The sequence below is a fragment of the Charadrius vociferus genome, unplaced genomic scaffold (assembly GCF_000708025.1).
Source record: "Charadrius vociferus isolate BGI_N301 unplaced genomic scaffold, ASM70802v2 scaffold455, whole genome shotgun sequence".
NCBI lineage: Eukaryota > Metazoa > Chordata > Aves > Charadriiformes > Charadriidae > Charadrius > Charadrius vociferus.
Window position 1 is genome coordinate 2,540,162 of NW_009648550.1, and position 25,142 is coordinate 2,565,303.

Below are 25,142 nucleotides of genomic sequence, written 5' to 3' on the forward strand. Positions count from 1 at the left end.
TGGGACCCCTGAAGTTTCTGCCGTGTCTCCGCGTCCCCCGCCCGTCTTGCCGGGAGCGATCTCATCAGGTGTATGGTCTGGGAGGAGCCGTTCCCGAGAATCGCATGAAAAGTGAACGAGGATTGGAGTGAATAGCGTTTGATCCCGCTTAAAAATCGAGTGTCCGGTTAAGAGATTTGGCAGGCTGTGGAGCACAGCTGTTGTATGCTTTGGGTTGATGAAAATACTTAGGTCTTGTCACTTTTGTGTTAGACTTCATTGTTTTTTAGTAAGGTTAAATTATGCTGTCTGAAGTACGCGTGAAAGAATAGTGTGCAGAGCTGTAGACATTCAAAAAGGTTTGTGTAGCTTACGCTGTTTTCTGTCACTATTTTAAGATGACTTGCTCAACTGGTGGGCAGTCTGGTAGGCTGCTGGAGAGCTGGTCATTCCAGGATGCAGGGCAGTGTATGGCAAACCCTTGGGCTCAGGTTCAGGATGATCAGAATCACGCCCTAGTTTATTGTCTGAAAAAGATGTGTGATAACGCATCTCTGCACAAACCATTTTTGATTGTATACTTCTGCAGACTACAGTGAGAAGCGGACCAAGTCTCTAATGACTTAGACCTTCTTAATTTAACTCTTGTTGGATGAGAAGCAGAGTTCCTAATGTTTCCTTCCCAATTCCAAGGATTGGGAAGATAGTGTGACTCCTTACAGATAATTACCCTGATGTAGCATGTACATGTGTATTACAGACCTAGAAAGTTGCCTGAAAATAGGCGTGACTACAAAACACTTTCTGTCTTGTTGCTTTGAGAAAGGACATTGTTTTTTAGGAAATTCCTTCAGTGAGGTCAGATTGGAGGGAAGGAGAGGAGAGACAGATGCAGTGTGGGCTTTTGAATTGTTACGTTGACAGTACATTAGAAGAGAGTTCTTGACTTTTAGAATGGCTTTAGAAGAACTAAATTATTGTGAAAGTGTCTTTGATAATAGTGTGGCATAGAATAAACAGCATGTGGGGGAAGGCTGTTCCTGTCTCCTGAGTTTTCCTGTTCTGCAAAGTATGAGAGTGTCGTCCCCCCACCTTATTGACAATATATGGTGTCTTGGGGGTAAAAATGACCCATCAGTGATAGCACTTCAGTAAAAATAAAGCTTACATTTAAAACGTAAGTTAAATTACAACATTTTAAATGTAAGCTAAATTACAACAATAGTCTCTTTCTCCCAGTTATGTGCAAGGGTGTTGTGACACCATATGGATTTATGCATCTTCTAGAGTAGTTGTTACTTAGCATATCAAGATGTGTAGGAAGGAGTGACAAATTCCTCTTTCAATTTTGAACTCCTTAAGTGATGTTTAACTTCCGCCTTTTGTTCAGATGCCTCAGCTGGAACTTTTAAAGGGAATTTGGGAGAAGGAGGTTTTGAGCCCTACGTCGGTGTCTGGACACCTACCTCCTTTGTCCTGTTTGAAACAACTGGTCCATGAGTATCAATGACCAGCCGTACCTGGTTTGGTGGGTGGGTGCCTCCTGCTTCTGACTGATGAATTGTGGGCTGCCACAACTTTGTTCCACCATGGGATCATTTTAAATATCTCTCGCAAGCACAGATTTTTAAGGATACCTTGTAGCCTCGTTGAGATTTTTTCATTGTCAAATATGGGTTGAAATTGGTCAAGTTCAAAGTTATTTTGAGACAAAGATCAAAAGCATGCATGCACACAAATCCAATGGAGTTATAAAAGCTTCCTTTTCTTGAAAAACAGGACTAAAATAATCTTTTTGTAAGGCTAAATTTTTAAGAATTATGGCTAATCTCTACTTCTATCATCATACATAAGAAGGAATGAATATTTAGATGGGAGAAAGATAAATATGGTCACAAGCCAGTTCAGTAAAAGGGATGAAATACTGAAAAGGTTTTCTTTGGCATATTATTCTGCTATAGTAATAGCTTGAACATCTTTGCTTCAGACTGTTCCTCACTTGAAGAAGGGTATGGAATCATGTACTTCATTTTGTGAGGAGTGAAAAATCTATTGAAGCAGATTATTTCAGAGCGGTTGAAGCAATTCTGATTAAGTGATGACTGACAACGTTCTTTTATGCAAATCTGAAACAAAATCAAACAGAACCCGAATATTTTAAATCTCTGAAAAGTTCATCTTTATATGTGAATATGCTCTAGGGAATAGAGAGTATAAATGTTAATAATTAATTATTTCAATGAGATTTCTGATGTACCTTGCAGTTTTGTTCAGCAATGACTCTCAGGTGAATATTTCTCAAAGGATTGAGGTCATCATGAGAGAGCTTATGATCTTTGCCCAGTTGGGAGCTAAATTATTCTGATATTTAGCATGAAAATTAATTAAGCACCAGAAACTTTTCTGCTGTATCAGAAGTTAGTTTTTGAACCGTTCAAGATTAGCTCCACATTATAGTTACTTTTTACTGGGCAGTAGGTTGGTTTGAAGCTTGATCCTTTTATAGTATGCCAGATCTACGCACACAATTATTTATGCCTCACTTGAGTGCTTAGATGATGGGTTTATAGCAGTGCTGTTCACTGGCTTGTGCAATGGTAATAGTATAATGTTAATTCGTTTAGACACTTCTCTGTCATGATTATCTTTCTTTTAAAGGATATCAACCAGAAGCTGCAAGAAGATAACCAAGAACTGAGAGACCTTTGCTGCTTTCTGGATGATGACAGGCAGAAAGGCAAGAAAGTGTCCCGTGAATGGCAGAGACTGGGCAGATACAGTGCTAGTGTTATGCACAAAGAGGTTGCCTTATACTTGCAGAAGCTGAAAGAACTGGAAGTGAGGCAGGAAGAAGTGGTTAAGGAAAACCTGGAGCTGAAAGAGTTGTGTGTGTTGCTGGATGAGGAGAAAACTGGTGGAGCAGGCAGCCGGAGCTCTATCGACAGCCAAATCAGCCTGTGCCAGTTAACCACAACGAGTACTTACATAAGAGATGTCGGTGATGGGAGTAGTACTTCTAGCACGGGAAGTACAGACAGTCCAGACCATCATAAACATCATCCAAGTACTAGTCCAGAACATATTCAAAAAACTCGGGGTGAAGGAAGCCCTGAGCATCAGAAACACAGGAGTATCAGCCCAGAGCACCTCCAGAAGCCTAGGAGTTCTGGCAGTCCTGATCATCACCTGAAAGGACCAAGTCCAGAACATCATAAAACCATTGTCAAAGCACCTGAACAACAAAAGCACAGCAGCAGTAGCCCAGAAACTCTTCCAAAGCATGTTTTGAGTAGTAGCCCTGAACACTTTCAAAAGCAGAGGCCTGGTAGTAGCCCTGAGCATCAAAAGCACAGCAGTGGCAGCCCAGATCATCTTCAGAAGCACACGCCGAGTGGAAGTACAGAACATCTCCACAAAGCGAGAGGTACAAGCCCTGAGCATCTCAAACAACACTATGGAGGGAGCCCAGAGCATCTCAAACATCTCAGTGGAGGCAGCAGAGAAGGTACCCTCAGGAGACAAGTAACAGATGACCTGTCACCTCACCACAGAAGTATATACAATGGAATGAATGGTGGGTTAATACGTTTAGTGAATACTCACTTTGAAAATTACTAAGGTAGTTTCGGTGCTTTTTCAGATACTTCTGGAAAAGGAATAATGTTTTATGTGAAACGAAAGGTAACAAGTCAGGTGTCAGCATTAGTCCTTTAGCAATTGAATTAATCGGAGTATACCTGTTTGTCCATCTAGCAGGTGTTGGGTAGATTGAAAAAGTAGATGAAGAATGCATCTTGAGTGTTGGATTAAGGTATCAAGAAGGGGCTCTTGGCCCTGATCCTGCTGTGTGGTTGGTAGATGTAAACTGTTTGTCCCTAGGTAGATTTCTGTTTAGGTCAGAGAGGAATTGTGTATGTTTCTTGTCCTGTCTATATGTGAGTCAGGAAAATGGAGGTGAATGTCTCCAATTTCATTTCTACTTTCCTAACCTACCCTGTCTGTAGCTTTAAAGATTTAAAAATTTCCTGTTTATTGATGGAAGGCTTCTTTATATCCTTTTCCATAAACTTTGGAAAAGACCCCAGATGAAATTGTAGGCTCAATATAAATGACTGTGACAGCTCCTACTGCTTTTCAAAGCTTTGAGTTTGCATGTGTTTAATTATTAAATTGAAAATTAAGGAAGATCTTAAGGGTGTTTTTTTTTTCTATTGTTACTGCTGTATTTTAGAAAGATACCAAATAAACACACCTAGCTTTTAAGAGCTGTGTGTCCTCAGTGATTGAAATTACTTTTTTTAAGAGAGTCACAATTTAAGTATTTTGTCATTTTGAACAACAAGCGGTTACAACCATATTGAAATAAATGAAATACAGCAAATGAAATTATTAAAAACAAAGTTAAAACATCTTACTATGCTGTAGAAATAACTTTTTATAGAGTTAGCAGAATTTCTATAGTCTGCTCCATTTTGTTTTTTCTATGTGCTTTGACATGTTTTCATGAAGGAAATTAGCGTCATAGTTGAAAACCCATTTCTCGGACCTTTACTCTGGGATTTGAAGTAAGCTCTGTGGAAAGTGATGATTTTGCCTTAATAAATTGTCTTGGATGGGGTTCGTGTATTTCCATTTTATAAGCAGCTGTGAGAAGTTTTGTTGAGATCGGTGGAACTGAGCACTTGCTGAATCTGCTTGTGAGATGGAGGAGATGGAGCTCAGTGCTGGGTGCTGTCCTCATCGTTTGTCACATTGCGCTCTCATGTTGGTCCATTTACCTATCATGATTAACTTACAGAATGCCTTCAGTTAAGGTAACCTGCTCTGTAGGGGTATATCCAGGTTACTTTCAGTGAAATGCATATACTTGACAGGGATGACGAACCCCAAAGTGGTAAGTGTAGAGACTTCTCTTTTTAATGTTTTGAAAATGATTAACAAGATGAGTGTATGACAACTTTGTGAAGATGTGTAATACATAAGTTATAAAAGTTGGTCTTACAAAACTACCATTAAATACTGTATTTCTTTCTCCATTCAGTTCTTTGTTTAAAATTGACCTGGCTGTAAGTAGTGTGAGGTATGGAACCAGACGTCCTAAAAGTGGCTTCTTTCTTCCACTCATGATTATCATTCCAGTCACTGGCTGGAAAGGCGATCTAAGGTTTTAAGTATATGTTTTTAAAACTCATGCACAGACAAAGATATGAGGGTTTTTCTGCTCTCAACGCAGTGGGCTTTCTGAGTATTATTTTTTTCTTTTTTGTCCAAATAGTCTTGTTAAGAACTTGGCTATATTGTTAACAGTGCAATGAAAGCAGTTCCTAGTTTAAACCTGAGTTGACTGGCATCCTTTGTGCTGGGTATTCCAACTGTCTACAATTTGGACTTTGGCCACAAGATGCTGGAGAGGGCAGCTGGTGATTTGGGAGTCCGTTTATTGACTTTAGTCAGAGCCAATCAAGTATAGGTGGAGAACTGGGCATCGAGCTGTAATGAAAATCCCGATCTTTTGCCTCTATTGTAAGGAATGGTGAAATTGTGAAAACATCAGTTAGAAAGTGGCGTGAAAACCTGGCCCTAAACTCTGATGAGCAATTTAAAAGGATGCTATTTTTGGTTCTTATCCCAAAATCGTGTAGTAAGTATACTATATCATGTTGGTGGAACATAGTTTGTTTTAAAATTTGCAGTGTATCTAGCCAGTAGATGTTTGATTGCACATCTGTTTGATTATTTTGCAGGGCACTTCTAATTTTATTGCAGTACTGTGGACTGTCATTTGAGCAGCAAGAGCGAAGGGTTTGTGATTCTAAGTGACGAATCACAAAACCTAACATCTTTTGACTCCTTTGTATATAAAGGAATGAAATAATATATTTTAACTATGTAAGCAGAAGTTAATAGACTCAGTACAGGCCTATCCCATCTTCATTGGTCTTAACTGGACTCTGAATCAGGTCTGAGAGGCAGAAGGTATTCCTCTGCATGTCAAACCTCATTCTAAAAAGTACTATACTGACTACCTGAAATTGCTGTTCCTGATTGGAAGGCGTGTTTGCGAACAGCCCTGCTATTCCTGTTGAAATGAGAGCTTCCATACGCTGCTAACAGCTCCCATTTGCCTGGAGTTCTGGTTTTGTTAGCGCTTGCGTGCCCACAGGGAAGCAATGTATTCAGTAGCGTACAATTATCTATACCAGAACTTTGACTGTGTAAAGACATGGGGAATGCACTTGAAGTATTTGCAGGTTTCTGACAAACTCTTAAGCTAAAGTTAAAGCAGTTGCAGTGTAATATTACAATGGTATTGGAAATATGATGTGTAGCTGTAGTCTGCTTTACAGGATATGGTATATGCATAAATCATTTGGGCTTCATGCATATTTTAAGCTGTCATGAGGTATGCGGGAAGTTACTTCAGTCTGAAGCTGTCTTTGGTCCACAGGCACAGCTGAAGGAATTAAGGATGAGGTGATAACATTTCCTTTCATAATTCTTCTCATGTTCCATGCTCAAAGGTTTGATCTTGGTATTTTTTCTTGTATGACATGTCGGCTTTCATTTATAAGATTTATAAAGCTTAAAAAAAAAAAAAAATGACTTCAGGGTTCTCCTACATATTTTTCTGAAACGGGTGTCCTCAGCCTGTGGAATGACAAAAAATGAGATGTGAGAGCTAAATTTGGCTTGATGTGTGTTAATTGGAAACATATGTATTTAATTTTAAAGGCTCTAACCAAATAAAACATGATAACAATCTTTTGCTGTGATCACACCTAAGTGTTCTGGGTAAAGAGCACAGAGCTCTTTGGGACAGAAAGATTGCTGAAATTAGAAGAGAAAATACCAGTGATAAAAACATTTTAAAGAGAACACTTATACATCTAGAATAATACTTGACAGTTTAACTCTGACACATAAGTGCCTCTATATAAATTAATGTGCTTTCAGCGTTTGCAATCTGTGGTGGTTTTTATTCTCAGCAATTTATTGTAAACTTTCTATTTTAAGAAGTCCTTTGTTTTACTCTGGGCTTTGACTTTTACGTGAAAGGAAAGTATCAGAAGGCTTTCATATGTGCTTTTCGCTTCCTGCTGAGGTTATTAATGAAGTAAAACTGCTGACTAGCACTATACGTACTGCTGGAGGTGTGAGGACTCTTACAGAGCAAATGCAACAGCACCTCTCCTTGAACAAAGGTGTTTGTAGGCTAAATGGAGACTCAGCTTAAATTTTGAACAGTTTCTGCTATAAATGTGCTTCTTATAAGGAAAATAAAATCAGAAAGTACTGTGCTGAGTGGAAAGCGGAAACTGCAGTATCAGTTTTTCATAGAGAAAAAACTTATAATAATGTTACTGAGTTAACTGATATCCTCTTTGTGGAAATAGCTTGCATCCTGCTGGCCAAATAGTGAAATGATGTCATGTTTCGATGTTGGTTTGCTTACATGTTATGTTTCTTAATGAGAAGAAAATTATTTCCAATTCAACTTTAATAGCAGCGTGCAGTACTTTGTGTGTGACTTGAGCTTTCCTGATGGTACCCACCACTGTACGTCTGCTGTTGGGAGCCTGATACAGCATTACTTACTCTTGAGAGTAACCTGTTGTTTAAACAAAGGCTACAGGATCGATAGAATTTTGTTGCTTGTCACTATGAAGTAATCTACTATTTATTTCAGAAGTTTATTATTTTAAGTGTAGAGCTCTGAAACGTTGTCGGTGGGAATCTTCCAATTGAATTCCATATGTCAGACTTGTAAATTAGTTTTAGCTGTTACATACTGTAAGAGAACTGGGGCATGATATGTGAATATGTATGTGATTAGAGCATGCTGTATTTATTACCAGACTCTTTTTTTTTTTTTTGTGGAGTAATTTATGAAGTTGAAAATGTGGCTTGTAATATCAAAACATCAAAACAATGACCCTACTAGAAACTCATGTTGTAGGGCTTTTGGGAGAAGTTTACGCTTACATATCCTTAACTTCACTGAGAAAACAAGTTTTGGTTTAATGTTTTAGTATAAGATGGATCATCCTTCCAGCAAAACTATTGGTATGTTAATGGGAAGACTGATGCCTCTTCTTATAAAGAGACTTGCCTAGTTTCAAAGTTATATGGATGTTCTGGTTACTGAAAAGTTCAGTGGACGATCAAAGTGGCAAACAGACTGGTGCAGACCACAGAGGTCTACTTCTTTCCGTCTATTTGATGCTAGATAGGCAGTGGCACTACACATGATGGTGGGAAGCATAGGAAGGATTCAGCTGAACAACCTCTCTCGTTACAGAACTATGAATACACGACAGCCACATGTGACACACAGCACTTTCTGTGAAGTCACTACTTTCAAGTTTTATACTTTTTCCTTTTTCCTGTAGGTTGCGTATCCTGTTACACAGGTGACTTTTTTGCAGTAAGGACTTGATGCTAATTCAGTCTTTCTTTGATGGAAGCAATGACACTTTCACTGCAAGAATCAGAGTAGGGAATATAGATATATTATCTTTAAACCATCACCATTATACCATGTATCTTTTAGAACAAGATCTATGTTAGTCTGTGATGGGACATGTGTGTGCGTGTTAATAAGGAGGGAGTGAACTGGTGATGACTATACAGCTTCTGCCAATGAGTCAGTTACTAATTTCCTTCAGTTCATGTTGTGTGCCACAGTAACACAGAAGGACTGATATAGCCCATCCAGTAACTTTCCCTTCAGACCTGCGAATAGTGCCCTTATTTTCCAAGCATTTAACCAGTTCAAAGTGGAGGTTAGCAGCTGTGCTGGCTGGCTGATTAATTTGAGATGTGTGGCCATATCTGTTATTTTGGGTGTCTGTTGGAACTTCACTGACATTTGACCACAGACCTCCGGAAGCGAAAGGCTAACAATAAATCACAGTGCCATTATTGACAGTATCTTGACAAGCACTCTGCAAGCCAGTGCTTGTGCGCATCCCCTGACTTTACTAGTGTTAAACCTGGGGTGGATCAGACATACAGATTTTTTATTTTGTTTATTTCATTGTATGTTTTTAAAAATAATGCATTTTCTGAGTAGTGACTGGGAGCTTGTTTCAGTACTGAAGACAATAAAAAAGCTTATTTATTTTTCATGGTGATTGGGTCAAGATGGAAACCATTTGCTTTTACCTCTGAGAGCTCATCAGGAGCTTGCGCAGTTGTTAGTGTTGTCTGCCTGAAATATGCGGGCAGATTTTTATTTTAATTTTTTCAGTGCCAGAATGGAAAGTCCTCACATTAAAGCCTTGTCTGAGTTCTTGCTTGGAGAGAATACCTTTAACCTGAGGACAGGACCTCATGTAACATAGTCCTTTGCACAGCTTTCTGAGTTACAGTGTTATGATTTTTATAATAGTAGAATATGTTTTTAGAAATATTACAGTGATTAAATTGTCAAATTCTCAGAACTCTGGCAGTTATAATGCAGAGTTAGAATATTATAATAACTCTTGGTAAGTGCTGCTTGTTTAAGAACTTCAGCCTTGTAGGATATATTGTACATGTTAGTCAAAGAGTATCCTGTCTCTTCTGTTATATCTATTAATGGGATCTCTATTTATTTTTTTTTTATTAGGAAGTTAACAGTGGGGAGCTGCTGCAGGTTGTGCAGTGATTGGAGTTGAATTAGTTGACAATTAGGGAAGAGCATAGCAGTCAGTGGGTTAGCAGTTAGTGGGGTTAAAATTTTGTACTACAATTCACACACGAAGTGCATAGATGTTCACAGGAGTCAAGGACAGTGAGGCATTCCAAATTATAGGGTATTTAATGAGGTATAATAAAGCTTTGTGTACATAAGACAATGACTAGCAATGAAAATGCATTGGCTTCTGAGCTAGTAAGTCATATCTTAATCGGTAAACTGAAGCACAGCTTATCTTAGATCTGAATGTCGTATACACAGATATATAGTTAGAGAGCATTGAGAATTATCTTCAAGTCATGATCTTGTTATAAATCTTGTCTGCATGTGCTTCTTGAATAGTTAAAGGGTAGTCTCTGTTAAGAGAATCAGCTAGGACTGAAACAGTGAGCTTTGAATTTTGCTTAATGCAGAAAGAAGTGCAACTTAACATACCACATCCATAGTTGTGAAAAGATTAAAACCAAATTATACAGTGCTTGTGGTCTGATTTGTTTTACCACAACCTTATACTTGAATCTGTAGAAGAGTCCACTGCGTAACCATCAGTGTTCTTGTCTGTCTGTAGATAACTGCGGCATTAAGCCTTAGTAAAGAAAAGGGCATGGAGTACTCTACCATGGAATTTGGAGAAGTATTTTAATAGGGTGCTCAGTTGTAACTGAACTCTTATGCCACACTAGCAGATTTAGCCAGACCCTCATTGCTGTGAAATGGCACAGAGCCCAGTAGCGGTTAAAGACCTGAGAAGTATCATACGTTCCTTTGGCTAATACAAAATGAAAGATAGTATGGGAATCCTTTGTGTTTGTGAGAAGCGATGGGATTCATTTGGTCTATGGTGAACATTAGCTTCTAAGTAGTAGAAACTGAAGGTGTATTTCACGCTGGTGTGTTGTTCTGTTGCTGTTAATGGCAGAAGTTTCTGTTTGCCTCTATTTAAAACCAATGGTCCTGGTCCCTGGGGAGGGGCGGGAGTAAGATAAAATACCAATTGCATTGGTCTGATCCAGGATGGCAATTTCTAATTTCTGTAAGGTGGTTCTTTTGGTCATTGTTCCTTTTGTATGTGGATACAATTTTTCCATACACTCATTCTCCAACTGTGACTTGTAATGTTCCTCAAGGACTTAATAATGCGGTCTTCACTATTAGTGCAAACTTGAGTACTGTGAAGGGATTTAGTAATGTTCTTTGGTTCCTTTATATAGATGATTCTTCTATAATCTTGGGAGTATTCACAAGCAAGAAACCTAAAAGAATATTTAAGTAAACAGGGAGAAAAATCCACCCTTCTCTCTTTCCCCTCTTTGTGCTATTTCTTCTTTTGAAATCTAAGCACTTGTGATGGGATTTTCAGACAGTAGCATAACAGAAAGATATCAAACAAAATGAGAAAAGGGAAGGATTAGTTTGGGAGAAGCCTTGGACAGTGGGACTGAAAGACAGCAAGATATACTAGTAATAACAGTCATCTCTTTCAGAGGAGTTTAATTGTACAAGTATAGCATCAGGGGAAGGATGTATAATAAAGTTGCTTTTAAAAAATAAATGCATTAATGATTCAAGTTTGTGCACATTTAGTATTTTTGTAAACTTTTTTTTAAGTGCTTTTAATTCTGCAAGATGCACAGAAAAGAGTTAGGATCGTGATCTGAGATCTGTCCATGAGCATTTGGTACACAGCATGAAAATGTTTGCAAATTTATTGATTGTGAATGGGAAAGCTGCTATCTTGAGCTAGGCTGTCTTAAAAGATGAACAGTTACGTGAAGACTGTGAATAACAAATAGTTCAACTTGTCAGTTCTGCTATAAAACTTCTGGTATACTTGCATTGTTTCTGTATATTCTTGCGGAGAGGAAGAAACCACCGTTTTGCACCTCTATACTTCAGCGAGTACGAGTTTCTTCAACCCTTTGTTTTGTATTTGCATGATTTGTATGAACTTTGCACTAAATTATTACAAATATGTCAGGTTACAGAGAGGGGAAAATGGTGTTTGTAATACTGATTTGTAAAAGTCCATATAATAAGTTAAGTGCTTATTTAGACTAATGAAACGCAGTAGTGTTCAGGCACTGACTAAGAGGTGTGTTGCAGCTGAAAGAGCACAGTGAGCCATGCGGTCAGCAACAATATTGAATGTCTTCTAAAGGTCCCCATTTTGGTACTTCCTCAAGGTTACCCAAATTATTCCAGAGCTTTTATGCCTGTAATATCAAACTTCTCTAATTGATCAGTAGTGAGATACCTCTTTCAAATATTTGGCCTCAAAACTGACTAGATTTTGTTCACTGCATCTCTAACTTGCAGTGAATTGTGAAAATTTGCCTTGATCAATGCTTGCTGTAGGCTTTTGGAGTATGTACTTGTAACTTGGATTCAAAGAAAAAAAATGTGTGCCTTTTACAAAGGTTACAGGGCTGATCCATCACTATGTAGCTTACATTTATGAGAAGTTCAGATAAGCCTGGAGAAAAGCATTGATAGGTGACCCACATTCCCTCTTGGTTTCTGAGTCTATTTTTGTTTTACAGTGGTTGAATCTTAATGATGTTAAAAATCCATCTTACGATTCTTGTGGTCTGAAAACATTATTGATAACATTAAGATGGGTCTCTAAAAATACTGTTTGATTATGAGAGAGAAAAAGAACGTTTCACTGAAGGCAGCAGAATACATCAAGGACAAGCATATGAATGCTATGAGGTAGAACCTGAAAATTGGCTTAGATCCTTCAAAGTATTTGAGCACTTCACTCCTTGTTGGGCACCTGACTTGCACTGAAATTGGATCCCCAGACAGAAGTGAGATGCTTAAATATCCATGCTCTTGCAGTGCTCTGAATGAAGTCACTTGTCTGTTATTGTCATTCAACTTGCTTTTGTCCATTTTAGGATTTTTTTGTAACCTGAAGTTAAATTTCTAATTTTAGGTTTTTGCAATATCGTTAAATCCATAAAGAAAACATGAAAGCATAGCATTGCAACAATGGTTTTTTCCTAACCAGCTCTCCAACCACCAAGACCAAAGGCTCTGCAGTCTTAATTAAACAGTAGGAGATACAGAATCTATGTCTCCCCCAGGTACAGGTGCTAAGAACTTTTTGATTTATTCCTTGTTGTTGGAACTTGACACCTGATCTGCACTCCAGTCAAAACTGCTGAGTGCGACATCTTGACTGCTTGCAACCATAGCATGTGCAAATATTTTGGAGAACTAGGAGGATAAAAAGCATCCTGAGCATATTAAAAGAAATCCTCATTTCAGCATTAAGGCATTGATATTTGCATATTTTACCTTCTCTATAAAAGTAATAAAATGGAAAGATTTCTTAACCTTTTAGAGTGTACTAAAAAATTGCATGCAGGCTGATAAAAATGAATTTCTGGATTGCCTAACAACATGGAAATGACTGATCAGACTATCTTGGAAGTTTGGCTCTCAGAGTTTTATCCTCTCAAGTCATTCCGTCATCCTGGTTTCGTCAAGAATGAGTTGGATAGTGCTAACTCCTTGTATTGATCACGCTACTGCAATTACATCAAGTTGTAGACCCATGGAATACTGAAAAGATACTTGGGGAAGTCCAAAAAGAAATGTAGCACAAAAGGACTTGCTTCACTGTGTTACATGATAACTCTAAACCAATCAAAGTTAAACAAAGTATATTGTACTTAAATGACAAGTCAACACTTACCAACTGCCACCTGGAAATGTGTACTTCAGGCACTGAAGCTAAGAGGCAGTTTCCTGGGCAACATATTCTATCCCACCTCTGTTGCTTGATGGTGGGTTTGGGTTTTTTTTAATTATCAAAATCGACAGAGTTTATTCTGATGCCAGTTTTGAAAATGGATATTTGAAGCATTAGTGAAGAATGTTTGAATGAGAAATAATTTCTGTTTGCTTTGAGAGCAAAATATCTGTTGAATTTATCAATATGAAAAAATCTATACTTTAAATGGAACAAACCTTGGCTTTATCTGCTTTGTGTTTGGTAGAGGTGAACTTAGCAGATGTATTTTTCAGTTAATTGATGTTAGATATCAATCCTACATGTCACTTAAACCTAATGTGAGATTTTTGGATACTCATTGTGCTTGCTACAGGAGAAACAGGTTGTTGAGTGTGAAGATGCAGTCAGCTGACACTTGCTCTCAAATTTAACGTTTTCAAATAAGTGCTTTTAATACCCCCAAAACTTTGTTAGATTTTAATTGATTGGGTTTTGCAGTGCTGCTCAGAAATACATCATGATGCACAGGAAGCAAAAGGCTCTTGAAACTTGTGGAAAAGGATCTGTAATGGAAGATAAAAGTGATTAGTAGGTTTTCTCACTCTGGGCAGTGAAAAATCCAGGTAATGTTTGTATTCTGTTTATTAGGAAATGCTGTTTCCCAGGGAACCAGGAGCATCTTACTGAGCCTGACTGTGTCTGTTTTTTTTACCCATCAGCATAGTATTTGGGTGCCTCAGGAGTGTGAATAGTTGTGCTAGTTAGATGATGAATAAACCAGCCAGTTGGTTTATTCATCTAGCTAGGATGACTGTTGATATGGTGCTTACTAAGTACTAAATTATATCTGGTGAAACACAGTGGGCAAGGTTCTTCGCGAGACAGTTTCTTCACTGCTCCAGAAGTCTGATCAGGAATCTGGAGAGAATAAAGCTGAGAACGCTCTCAATTTTAGCCACATCCAGAGACATTTGTGTATGTAAAGACATATTTCAACAAACATAGATATCTCTCTTTTAATGGTGTAAATCAGAAGTAGCTGCTTGAGCTACAGACTGCAGGCCCAGTTCACGGGCATGTAAACACCATCCCTTTAGCAATCCAAATGTATTTCTAATTCAGGGCTCAGGGCAGCTGCGAATCTGTGGAGGTCCAGGGTTGGATGAGACTGTAGATCTTGGCTTGCCATGATGTTGACTAAGCTGTCATCTGTGGGCCTGTCTGCTTTCAAGTCCATCAGTGCTTATCTTCCATGCCATGCAAGAAGGCCTGGTAGCTGCAAACCAGTCAGCTGGCTAGAGACTGACTGTGTGGAGGTGTGAGATTTTAGTGATAGCTAGTCAGATAAGGCTTGGTATCAATTTCGTTGCATGCAGGTTTGCTAATTTCCCATAGGGTGAGGAGTGTTCTCAGAGAGATCTGAGCATCCTCTGCACTCTTCAAAGCCACGGTGTGCTCCTCCCTGCTCAGGTGGCTTCCTTCATCTTCTGGTATGACACCACTGCAGTCAGGTCATCAGATCTTGTATCCCGTTATCTTGCTCTGGTTTTGTGACCACAGTGTTTTTAATTGTGCATTGTGCAGAAAACTTAACCCTCAAACCCACAAAGCTGAACTCCGAAAAACTCAAACCGAAGTATATATCAGGTCTAAAAGCCACCAAAATAAATGTTCGGTGATATCTATTTTGCGTGTCGGTTGTATGTTTAAATTTTGCTGAATTAATGAACACCTGGCAGAGGGAAGGACTGAAAATCTGTAACATGTTGGTCATCAGACTAGTGACATTTATGCATCTTCTGGAAATTGCCATTGCAGTATGTCCATTTTTTTCAGGCCCAATCTGTTGGGCCAAAAACTTTTGCTCTAGTTTGTGCTGTGTAAGCTTGCTTCTCTTGACTGTTAGGAGATAAAGCAGCTCTGACTAGAAAGCCTTGGCTTTTCAGCTGTAGATGGATTAGTTCATGGTAGTTCTAGCCCTGGAGATCTCTCCTGTGTTGACCAGTATAGTGTCAATGTGTGGAACACACATTGACGTACGTGTGTGAATGCAGCCAAGACACTGGGTGCACAAAGTCAGAAAAAACGTCTTTGTGAAGTGAGACCTTGATGTGTATAAAGACCTATGGATATGCAGTTAACCTGAGTAAACTCTTACACCTGTTAATTGTGCCTGGTTATTACTTAAAGCTTTTTATCAGTAGTTCTCAAAACAATTTACCAACAAAGCAAATATTGTGATCACCATCTTGTGTATGAAGAACCATGAGCTAAACAAATGACAAGACAGGATTAATCAGCCACCAACTACACCTTAAATCCATGTTTCCTGAGTTTCAGCTCCTGATTATTCCATTGCATCATACCACTTTTCAAACAGCTTTTTACTTAGATCCGTCTGTTTCGAGTGTGGTGTAAAAATTGGGGCTGAGGTTACTCGCATGCCTAGAAAACACCTTTCTGAACAATTAGCTTGATACAAACATTTTCAATGTGTTTCCTTTCAAAATCAACTTTTAAGGCAATGTTTCCTTCCTTCCTGAATTTCCTGAATGATGCTAACCTGACCAGTGGGGAGCAAAGCTATTTTTAATTATTTTGTGTGTGTGTGCAGCAGGCATATTAGAAGATGTTAATGTACCTTTTGCATTTACAGGAGTGCTTAAAAGTGTCCTTGCATATAGTGAAAGTGATTTACAATGAGTCCAGACTTGAAGTGCTGTGATAGCTTTACTAGAGGAAGCTATATTTTTCTGTCGTGTTTCTTGTGGCCTGTTTGTAGTGTGGCAGAATAGTTGTGTAGCTGAAATTGTCTTCATTTGGGAAATCAAGATGCTGATACGAATTGGAGGCATGGTCAGATATCAGCTGAGGATTTCAGGTTGCTAACTGGTACAATCAAAAGAGGTATTCATCTTTCATCAGAATAAAATTTGAAATGAAAGCTCTTACACACTAAAAAAACCAAGAACACAATATTTTGGCAAGATGGTCATTTGGCCCTTAGTAGCAGTCAAAAGTGTGGCATCTTGTGAATGTGCCAGGGAAGAGGATGAGTGGTACTTAGCAAATATAAATCTCCATGACGAGTCTCAGTCTGAACATCTATGTGACTTGGCAGATGTGGAAGATAGGAACTTTGTGAACTAGTGGATTTTGAGGTTTTTTGGCTGAATGCCAGTAGACTCCTTTCTAGCAGGTAGGTGGTTGCTGCTGCTATCTATCAAATACTGCAGTCTGAAATGTTTACTTAAAGTCATGTGAAGCAGCGGCTGTGTTTGAGGGAAGACTGGGTAAAGGTTCTTACTGTCTGCCAAAAGATGGAGGTTTCCCGTACGAGGTAACTGTAGCAAAGTCACTTCTAAAAATGTTTGACTGGCACCCATCAGAATTCAGTCCAGGATTTTAAAGCTCCATAGTAATGTACACTCAGTGGGGAATCGGGCTTTGCCATTCAAAAATGACAGGTTAAACATTTCCAGTCAGTGATATGTGGTGACAGGACTACAGTAACAATTCTTGTTATGAGTAAAAAGTTACTGCAATTACAGCAGCTTCCTGCCATGCTAAGTAGTGAGTTTTTAATGGCACTTCTTATGATGAAATGTGGTCTGAGTGCAATTTAGTGTTTCAAGCCTGTGCAGAGATTAAAGAGACATTGGTACTGTTACTATTTTAATCTTACTTATAAACTAGAGCAAACACCAGGTTGTGTGTCCTGAGCATGATTTAGCAACCTGTTAGTCTTTTAATTATCTCCTTCCTAATTAGATTGGTCTGATTATTTGGTACTTGAAATAACTGCATATTTTTAAGTTCTCAGGGCAGTAGCTTTTGGAAAAAATTCATTGCTTTTCATTTTACAGGCATTTTGTCTTTCATGCTGAAGTATGGGAACATATGGTGCTACTTCTAATGTAGCACTTGTCTAAATATCTTTGCTTGTAAAGTTTTCTGCAGAGCCATGTAATTTTGTCCTGTAAAAACATTCCTAATATATTTAACCAATTTTATAACTACAGCATGGGATTATCATATTTTTGTCATCATAAACTTTTACTGGATGTAGGTCAAGAAATTAAACTGTGAACCCTGGATAAGAAAAATGAACAGTAAGTAGCTAGAAATTCAAAGAGACTAATAAGAACTATAATAGTGGTAAACTATTTTTTTTTAATGCAATTATTAAAACACTTCCCAGATATTTTGAAAGGGTCAAAATAGGAATTTTATTTTCAAGCTGAAGTCCTGGGATATCACGGACAGTAGACATGGAATTCTCTAATACAGTGTCTAGAATGCTCACATGATAACTAACTGGTTATGTCTCATGTTTTGTGTTCTGTCTAGCGAACACACTTTCCAAGTGATAGTGTTTCTTCTGCCCGAGCCATGTGAATATGGCAAGGTTGTATTAAACCAACACCTGAAAGACCTCTTGCTACTTAGAATAAATGACTGCTTGCCTGTTTTAGCCTCTTGTGTACTGTGCTATAGAAATGCACGTGTGTGTAGATATGCGTGCTGTAATCTTGCTGCTTCTGAAAACAAAATGACTCACTGTGTTGTCATGTTGGAGATACTGATCTAGCTAATGAAATCATTTAGGGTTTGATACTGCTTTTGTTTATGCAAGGGGCTGACTTTACAGACTTGCATGTTCCCACCAAGTTCACAGGCTTTTAGAAGCAGGTGGGTTTTGTTTGTTTTTTTTGGTTATGTATTTGTTGGGGGTTTTGTGGTTTTTTTGTTTGTTTGTTGTTTTTTTTTTTAAGTTGTGTCACGAAAACATGAGCTGGGACTTAAAATTTTATTCCGGGGGAAGCAGGCAGCAATTCCTTTTTGCCCGTAATGTTCTGATCTTGAAAGAAAGCTGCAAGATTTCCTTCAGAAGTTCTATTCTTCCACTGTCTGCTGTCAGTAAGATTGATGTTTGACGTGGAGACTCTCAGTTCAGGTTTGAGGACAGTAAAAAAATCGCTATGGCCTTTCTCTCCTGGGGTGCTGCCTTCATTGATCACCCCAAGGCTGGGCTCCTGCCCTCCCTGAAGACACAGCAGGAGCTGCCTCTGCAGCTTTTAGTAGCAGGGGAAGCATGTTAGGCTCTCTCTCTGCTGCATTGGAAACACTCAACCAAGTACAGAGCTCTTGACAACCCATATACCTTGTAAAACACTACAAGGGATGAAGCATCTTCAGTCTCCAGGAAAGGAGCGAGAGAGAGAGCAGCTCCACCAATCGTGCCTGGGGGGCTGGAGCACAGAGGCAGAGCGCTGTCTTCCCCAGAGGGGTTACAGATGGAGTAGTAAGTACACAATTGCTGGAAGCGGAAAGGAAAGAGAAGGACAAACTGAACAGGATCTCCTTTCACCTCAGTCCTGAAACTGGGTTCAGAAGCTGACTGCCATCTCCAGGGAAATGTCACTAAGAGGTGAAGGTGGTGTTGCAGCTTGTAATGGGAGCAGGCTGTGTTTGATGCTGAAGGTTTCAGTCGCACCCTAGTGAGCACAGCTGATAAAGTTGCTCAGAAGAGAATTTGTAGTTTCTAAGGTTTTTCTGAGGGGGAAAAAAAACAACTACATGAGGTGAGACAGATTCAGAGTTATATTAAGGAGTGTATACGTTGTAAAGTGAAGGACTCTGAAGACAGGAAAATGTCAAAGTAAAGGACTCTGAAGAAGGGAAAAGGCCATAATCCAGTTACCCAAAGTTGGATTATGGTGAATTTGCACTGTTTTTTAACAATATCCCTGCTTCCAGAAAACAGAGGTGCAGGTGAGCAGAATTAGAATACAGGGGCAACCAGAACTCCAGGATTTCCAAACTTGAAATGGTAGGAAATGACTAGGTAATGACCACTTGATATATCACTTTTTTTGTGGGTGATAAAAATAATAATTGAAGGGTTTTGATAATGATTATGCAGTTTTTTAGTCAGTCACAGATATTGGTTTGATATCCTGCCCCCCTTGTTCTGCTATCAGATGAAAAATAGGACATTTTTTACAGTGTCTGCCAGCCATGCTGTAGCTGCCATTGTGGTAGTGCTGATCCTGACTGACTCACAGCGGGCACTCAGGATTTTTACTTCTGTAGCATCTCTGAGCTCCCCGTGGCTTTTGGTGTCTTGAGCACTTGGAGGTGCCTACTGCAAGTCTTCTCTTGTGATTGAGAGTGGACAAGTGTGATTGCAACTACTGTAGCAATCCTAGCAGTTAATAGTGTAGAAATGTAAATTTCTTTTTATATACCCTTTACTCCTCCACCAGAGCTTTCCGTAAAGCTGGACTTTTCCCCTGTGTATTGGAAGGCAGAAGTCTTTCGTTATTAAATATTAAATATTTAATATATCTTTTAAACAATTGCTGCTATGGCATCAGTGAAAAGTCTGTGTTAGTTGATGAACTCTGCTATTAAATCTGAGCTTTCCTATTTAAAAAGGAGAAAGCAAACGATTTGTGAAATTCATTCCTATGAGTCCTTTGATGATTATTGCTGTTGAAAAAGCAATTATGTTGGAAGACCAACTAAAAGTCTAACATGAGATTAAAAACGTAGTGCTAGTTTCTCTGTCAGCTATATGTGGCAGAGACAGCCTCTTGCTGCCTTTTATAAACACAGTTTATAGACTATTTGCAGGCAAGAACGGAGGCAATCCAATCATTTCCCACACGATATCCTGGTCTTCCCACACAGTATCCTGGTCTCTAAATTGGAGAGACATGGATTTGACAAATGGACCACTCGGTGGATAAAGAACTGGCTGGACGGTCGCAGTCAGAGTTGCAGTCAACGGCTCGACGTCCAAGTGGAGACCAGTGACGAGTGGCGTTCCTCAGGGGTCGGTACTGGGACCTGTACTGTTCAACATCTTTGTCGTGGACATGGACAGTGGGGTTGAGTGCACCCTCAGCAAGTTTGCCGATGATACCAAGCTGTTTGGCGAGGTAGACATGCTGGAGGGGAGGGATGCCATCCAGAGGGACCTGGACGAGCTGGAGAGGTAGGCTCAAGCCAACCTCATGAAGTTCAACAAGGCCAAGTGCAAGGTCCTACATCTGGGTCGGGGCAATCCCAAGCACAAATACAGGCTCGGCAGGGAATGGCTGGAGGGCAGCCCTGAGGAGAACAACCTGAGTGTGCTGATTGATGAGAAGCTCAACATGAGCCAGCAATGTGTGATCGCAGCCCAGAAGGCCAACTGTATCCTGGGCTGCATCAGAAGTAGTGTGGTCAGCAGGTCAAAGGAGGTGATTCTGCCCCTCTACTCCACTCTCGTGAGACCCCACCTGGAGTACTGCATCCAGCTCGGGAGTCCCCAACATAAGGACATGAACCTGCTGGAGCACATTCAGAGGAGGGCCATGAGGATGATCTGAGGGCTGGAGCACCTCTCCTATGAGGAGAGGCTGAGAGAGTTGGGGCTGTTCAGCCTGGAGAAGAGAAGGCTCCGGGGAGATCTTATTGGGGCCTTCTAGTACCTAAAGGGGGCCTACAGGAGAGCTGGAGAAGGACTTTTTACTAGGGCATGTAGTGATAGGACGAGGGGGAATGGCTTCAAACTGGAAGAGGGCAGGTTTAGATTAAACATTAGGAAGAAGTTTTTCACTTTAAGGGTGGTACGGCACTGGAACAGGTTGCCCAGAGAGGTTGTTGAGGCCCCATCCCTGGAGGTGTTCAAGGCCAGGCTGGATGTGGCCTTGAGCAACCTGATCTAGTGGAAGGTGTCTCTGCCTATGGCAGGGGGGTTGGAACTTGATGATTTCCAAGGTCCCTTCCAACCTAAACCATTCTATGATTTGGATTCTCCATTTTGCTATTAAATAGTGAAGTTGTCTTTTTTGTTATTTATTGCTGCAACAATATATATTCTTAAAAATTAATTTGTCAGCCGTCTTTCTTCAAAGTGCAAAATTCATTGCACCTGCTTTAATCTGGTGGGATTTGACTGAAGAATCATTGGCAAAATTGGACAGATTCAGCAGTGTGACACAAGTGGCAAAAGAGGTTGAGTCCAGCCATACAGAAGGATCTTACGAAGATTTTCAGTGGAAGATCCAGATGCCTTTCACTATGTTGCTCTTTCAGCATTATAGAGCTGCTTCAAAGCGTAGTATTGTGCATGCAAGCATAATCAGAATGATCCATCAGGCCAGGGACAATGAAATAAAAAAAAAATAGCTTAGTAGGTAAGTTTGGTTGCAGTCATCCTAATGCATTGAAGTTGCAGTTTCAATGTGTATAGCCTTAATCTGAATTGTGGTCATTTACAAACAGCTCTAACCTAATACGCTAAAGTGATGCTATTGTCTTCTGTAAGCTTTTCTGTGTGTTCCTCATTTTAAGTACAAAAGCAGCATTTGCTGATTTGGGGACTTGGTTTTTAAAAGGGCAAAGTATTCTTCATTAAACTTGGTAGTACAAGAGATCGTGTGGTTCGGGGAGTCCGATGCACACTGAAAAGTTCAGACCATGTTGATAAGTAAACTTTAATTAAATCTGGGTTTGGAAACTGTGCTTTGGCATTACGAAAGAAGTGTTATGTAGATCAAAGTTATAGATACCGTTGACCAGAATCCTCAAAAAGAAGAATGGTCTGCCCCTGCTTTCTTACACAACACAAACCCAGCTGATAGTTGGATGTGAGGGTGCTATCTGTCTTTGTAAAACACAGTGTTGTCCTCCGAGTGCTGCTTTAATGCAGCACTTAATTAATGTTTTCTATCTGGGTTATATTTTGTTGCCTCATCTGAGTTATATTTTGTTGCCTTTGGTACATTGGGTGCAGTGTAGTAAGAAATAGGCTTAGTTTCTTTTGTGTATTGGTAAAAGATTAGTGCATGTGTTTTCTACCTCTGTATAATACAGCTTGTCAGATAAACTTGGGATCATATCCAGATCTGACATGACTTTTGTAGTTTCAACAGCACTGTGCCTGTTCCCATGAAGGCTGACTTTCACCCATACCAACACTGAGATGTATCACTGCAAATCAGCCAGTGACTAAAAAGATTAGACTATTCTGAAATGTTTGGTTTTCCTTGATTTATTTTTGATAGTGGGTGATGTATTATTCAGAGTGTGACAGGGATGTAGGAATTCCTTCTGGTTCCTCTTGTTAGTCCTTGTCTAGCAGCTGTTTAATTGACAGAGTGCTGTCTGATTAATATGGCAGCATGAAGTTTATGGCAGTATGAAGTTCCTATAGTTGCCTGTGCTTTAGCACTTGGAAAAAAGTCTAAGATTAACTGAATGGGGGAAGAATCCGATGATTCATTTTATGTGTCCACACATGGTACCATTTATTAATTTAGGTGGCCACATCTCATTTCAAATCAAACGGAAAATGTTCACTCAACTTCACAAATAGGACTATCCATCTGTATACCTATTAGCATATCAGATTAATTAAAGTAAAAGCAGTGAATTAATTGTAGTTGCAAAGGCTGCCACGTATTGCTTGAATAATCATTTAATTATATGTTACATACATATAAGGCACCATATAACTAACATGTTAAACTGCAAATTTTTGGTCAATCATTATGAAGGGTTTTTTGTTTTGTTTTCAAGATTATCAAGAAACTTAGCTAAATAGTATTAAAAAGGCAGCAGGTTTGAAAGCTTTCTTGAATAATTTGTAATGCTTAGTTTTAGCCTTATGAATATTTCCGACTATAGCCTTAAGTTCCTTTAATCTCTTTCAAAACCTCTTTAAAAACCTCTCTTTTAAAATCTCTTTAAACCTTTGTCTAAATGGTAATTCTCATAAATTTAACATGAATCAAAGGTACTGTGGGATTGAAAACTTTCCTGGAAGGTCACTAAGAAGAGAAATAGATTTTTTTAATTTTTTTTTTTTTAATTGCATAGAGCTAACATAAACTTGCCTTTCTGTTTCAAAAAAGTGTAACGTCTCCCTGAGATGGGGAGAGCAGAGAGTATTCCAATGCAGATGCTTGGGGACTGCCACCCCACTGCCAGGGATTTAGTGAAAAGTGAAAATGTTTATCAGAGAGGATTTTTATATTTCCAATTTCATTGTAAAGTAATACGTGCTTCTTGGGAAAATACAGGCGTGGGCTACATTCACACATGCCACATCCCCCTTTCCTTCCATGTAGTATATATGCTTTTGTAAAAAACTCCACGTAGGACATGAACCTATTAGTGGGAAATTCTAAATCCGTTTCAAAAGGATAGGTCAAGCGCAAGAAGGTGCACGGTGCGGTAATGTATTGCTTATATTGTAGCTATACAAATAAGCTCAATATTCAAATATACAGGCTGTTTGAGAGTCAACAATAAGAGAGAAAGTAGAATAATACAAGAGTGTTGCCAGTCTATTACTGTACAAAGGGCAGGAAATTAGACTTGCTCTCTGCAATAAGTTAATATTATGAAAGTATATGAGACATCCTTGCAGTTCACTAGGCTATATCTAATGCTTCAAGAGAAGAACTATATGTGAGTAGCACTCAAGCTGTTATGTCATGAACTGTTATTACATTTCTGGAGATTGGAGTAATTTTTTGCCTGTTTCCTTTTGACATTGCTTTGGTGACAGCTAAGGGCCAGCAGTGTTTGCTTGCTAAATAGATAAAGGTAGACTGATAAGGTGACTGTTCTCCTTGAGGAAATGCAGATTTTAGTCTCTGATATAGTAAAAGTCACAATTAACGTGAATGTGATTTTTGGCTGTGTGGTTTAGAACTTTTTCCTCTTAAGTCAAGGAATTGCATGAAGTATTTCACTGCTTTTCAGGAAAGTAGAACTAGATGGGGAAATGTGATGGTTGCTGTTGAAGCTGTGTAGAGAAGTACAGGATTGTGCAGCCTTTAGATGATGTTCTGTGCTGCAGTTATCCCTGTCATCACTTTAGGTGAGGTTAAAGTCAGTGTAAATACTTGCATTGATTTCTATTTCTGAACAGTTGGTCTGTGAATAAGCATATGAAGAAAGCCATATGAGCAGAACTTACCTAGCAGTTACGAGTAAAAGGACAGGCAAACAAATTTGTGGTAGGTGCAAAGCTTTATAACTCCATCTAGATGAAACAGGTGTTTCTAAATTTATCAGACACCTTTTGAAAACTTTACGTTTTTAATGTCTCAGATTTAAAAAAGCCAAGAGGGTTGCCTTGGATATGCTTTGGTAGCATCTGACTGTCAGTGTGATGAGCATTTCATATCCCAGTGCTGTGACCCTGTGTTCATCACAGTAACAGACGTGTTGAAATGATAAGCCCAGAATCTCAAGGGTAAATCAGCAGAACTCTGTGAATTCGTTAAACGTATCTTAACATTAGATGTTCTGGTCCTTAAGTATCTTGAATGAAAAGAGCACAATATGCTTTTTCAGTTACCCCCTTTGCTAAAGATGTAAAAAAAGAAGACAAATCTATATACAAGTGTATCCTATCTTATTTCTTATATACATGCAGGAGACAGATTCAAAGTAGAATCAAGAAAATTGATTGCTGGGCTTGTTTTCTTGCCAAACAGCAGAGCCTTTTAAGCAGGAATAAGAATTACAGTTGCCAGGAGCAGCAATTGACCTCGCAATACTTGGGGTACTGTAGGTTAGCAGATGACATGGATAGTTCCAAAGTGCTGTTTCCAGCCTGTTCAATCCCATTTTGATTTTTTTAAGAAAAATGGAATGTCAGAAGGAGAGAGGAAATTTGTCTTGCTGCAAAGAAGTGGTCACAAAAGAATTCTTTTGATTTTATTTTCACAGGAA

The 25,142-nt window shown here is 39.1% G+C and overlaps 1 protein-coding gene across 1 annotated transcript in view; it reads left to right on the forward strand.

Moving 5' to 3' along the window:
* CCDC85A (coiled-coil domain containing 85A) overlaps window positions 1–25,142 on the forward strand; it is an 85,631-nt gene that overhangs the window by 4,542 nt on the left and 55,947 nt on the right. Inside the window, exon 2 of the mRNA XM_009886070.1 lies at window positions 2,638–3,553. Within this exon, the coding sequence (XP_009884372.1) occupies window positions 2,638–3,553 (916 nt within the window). The remainder of the gene's footprint in view (window positions 1–2,637; window positions 3,554–25,142) is intronic.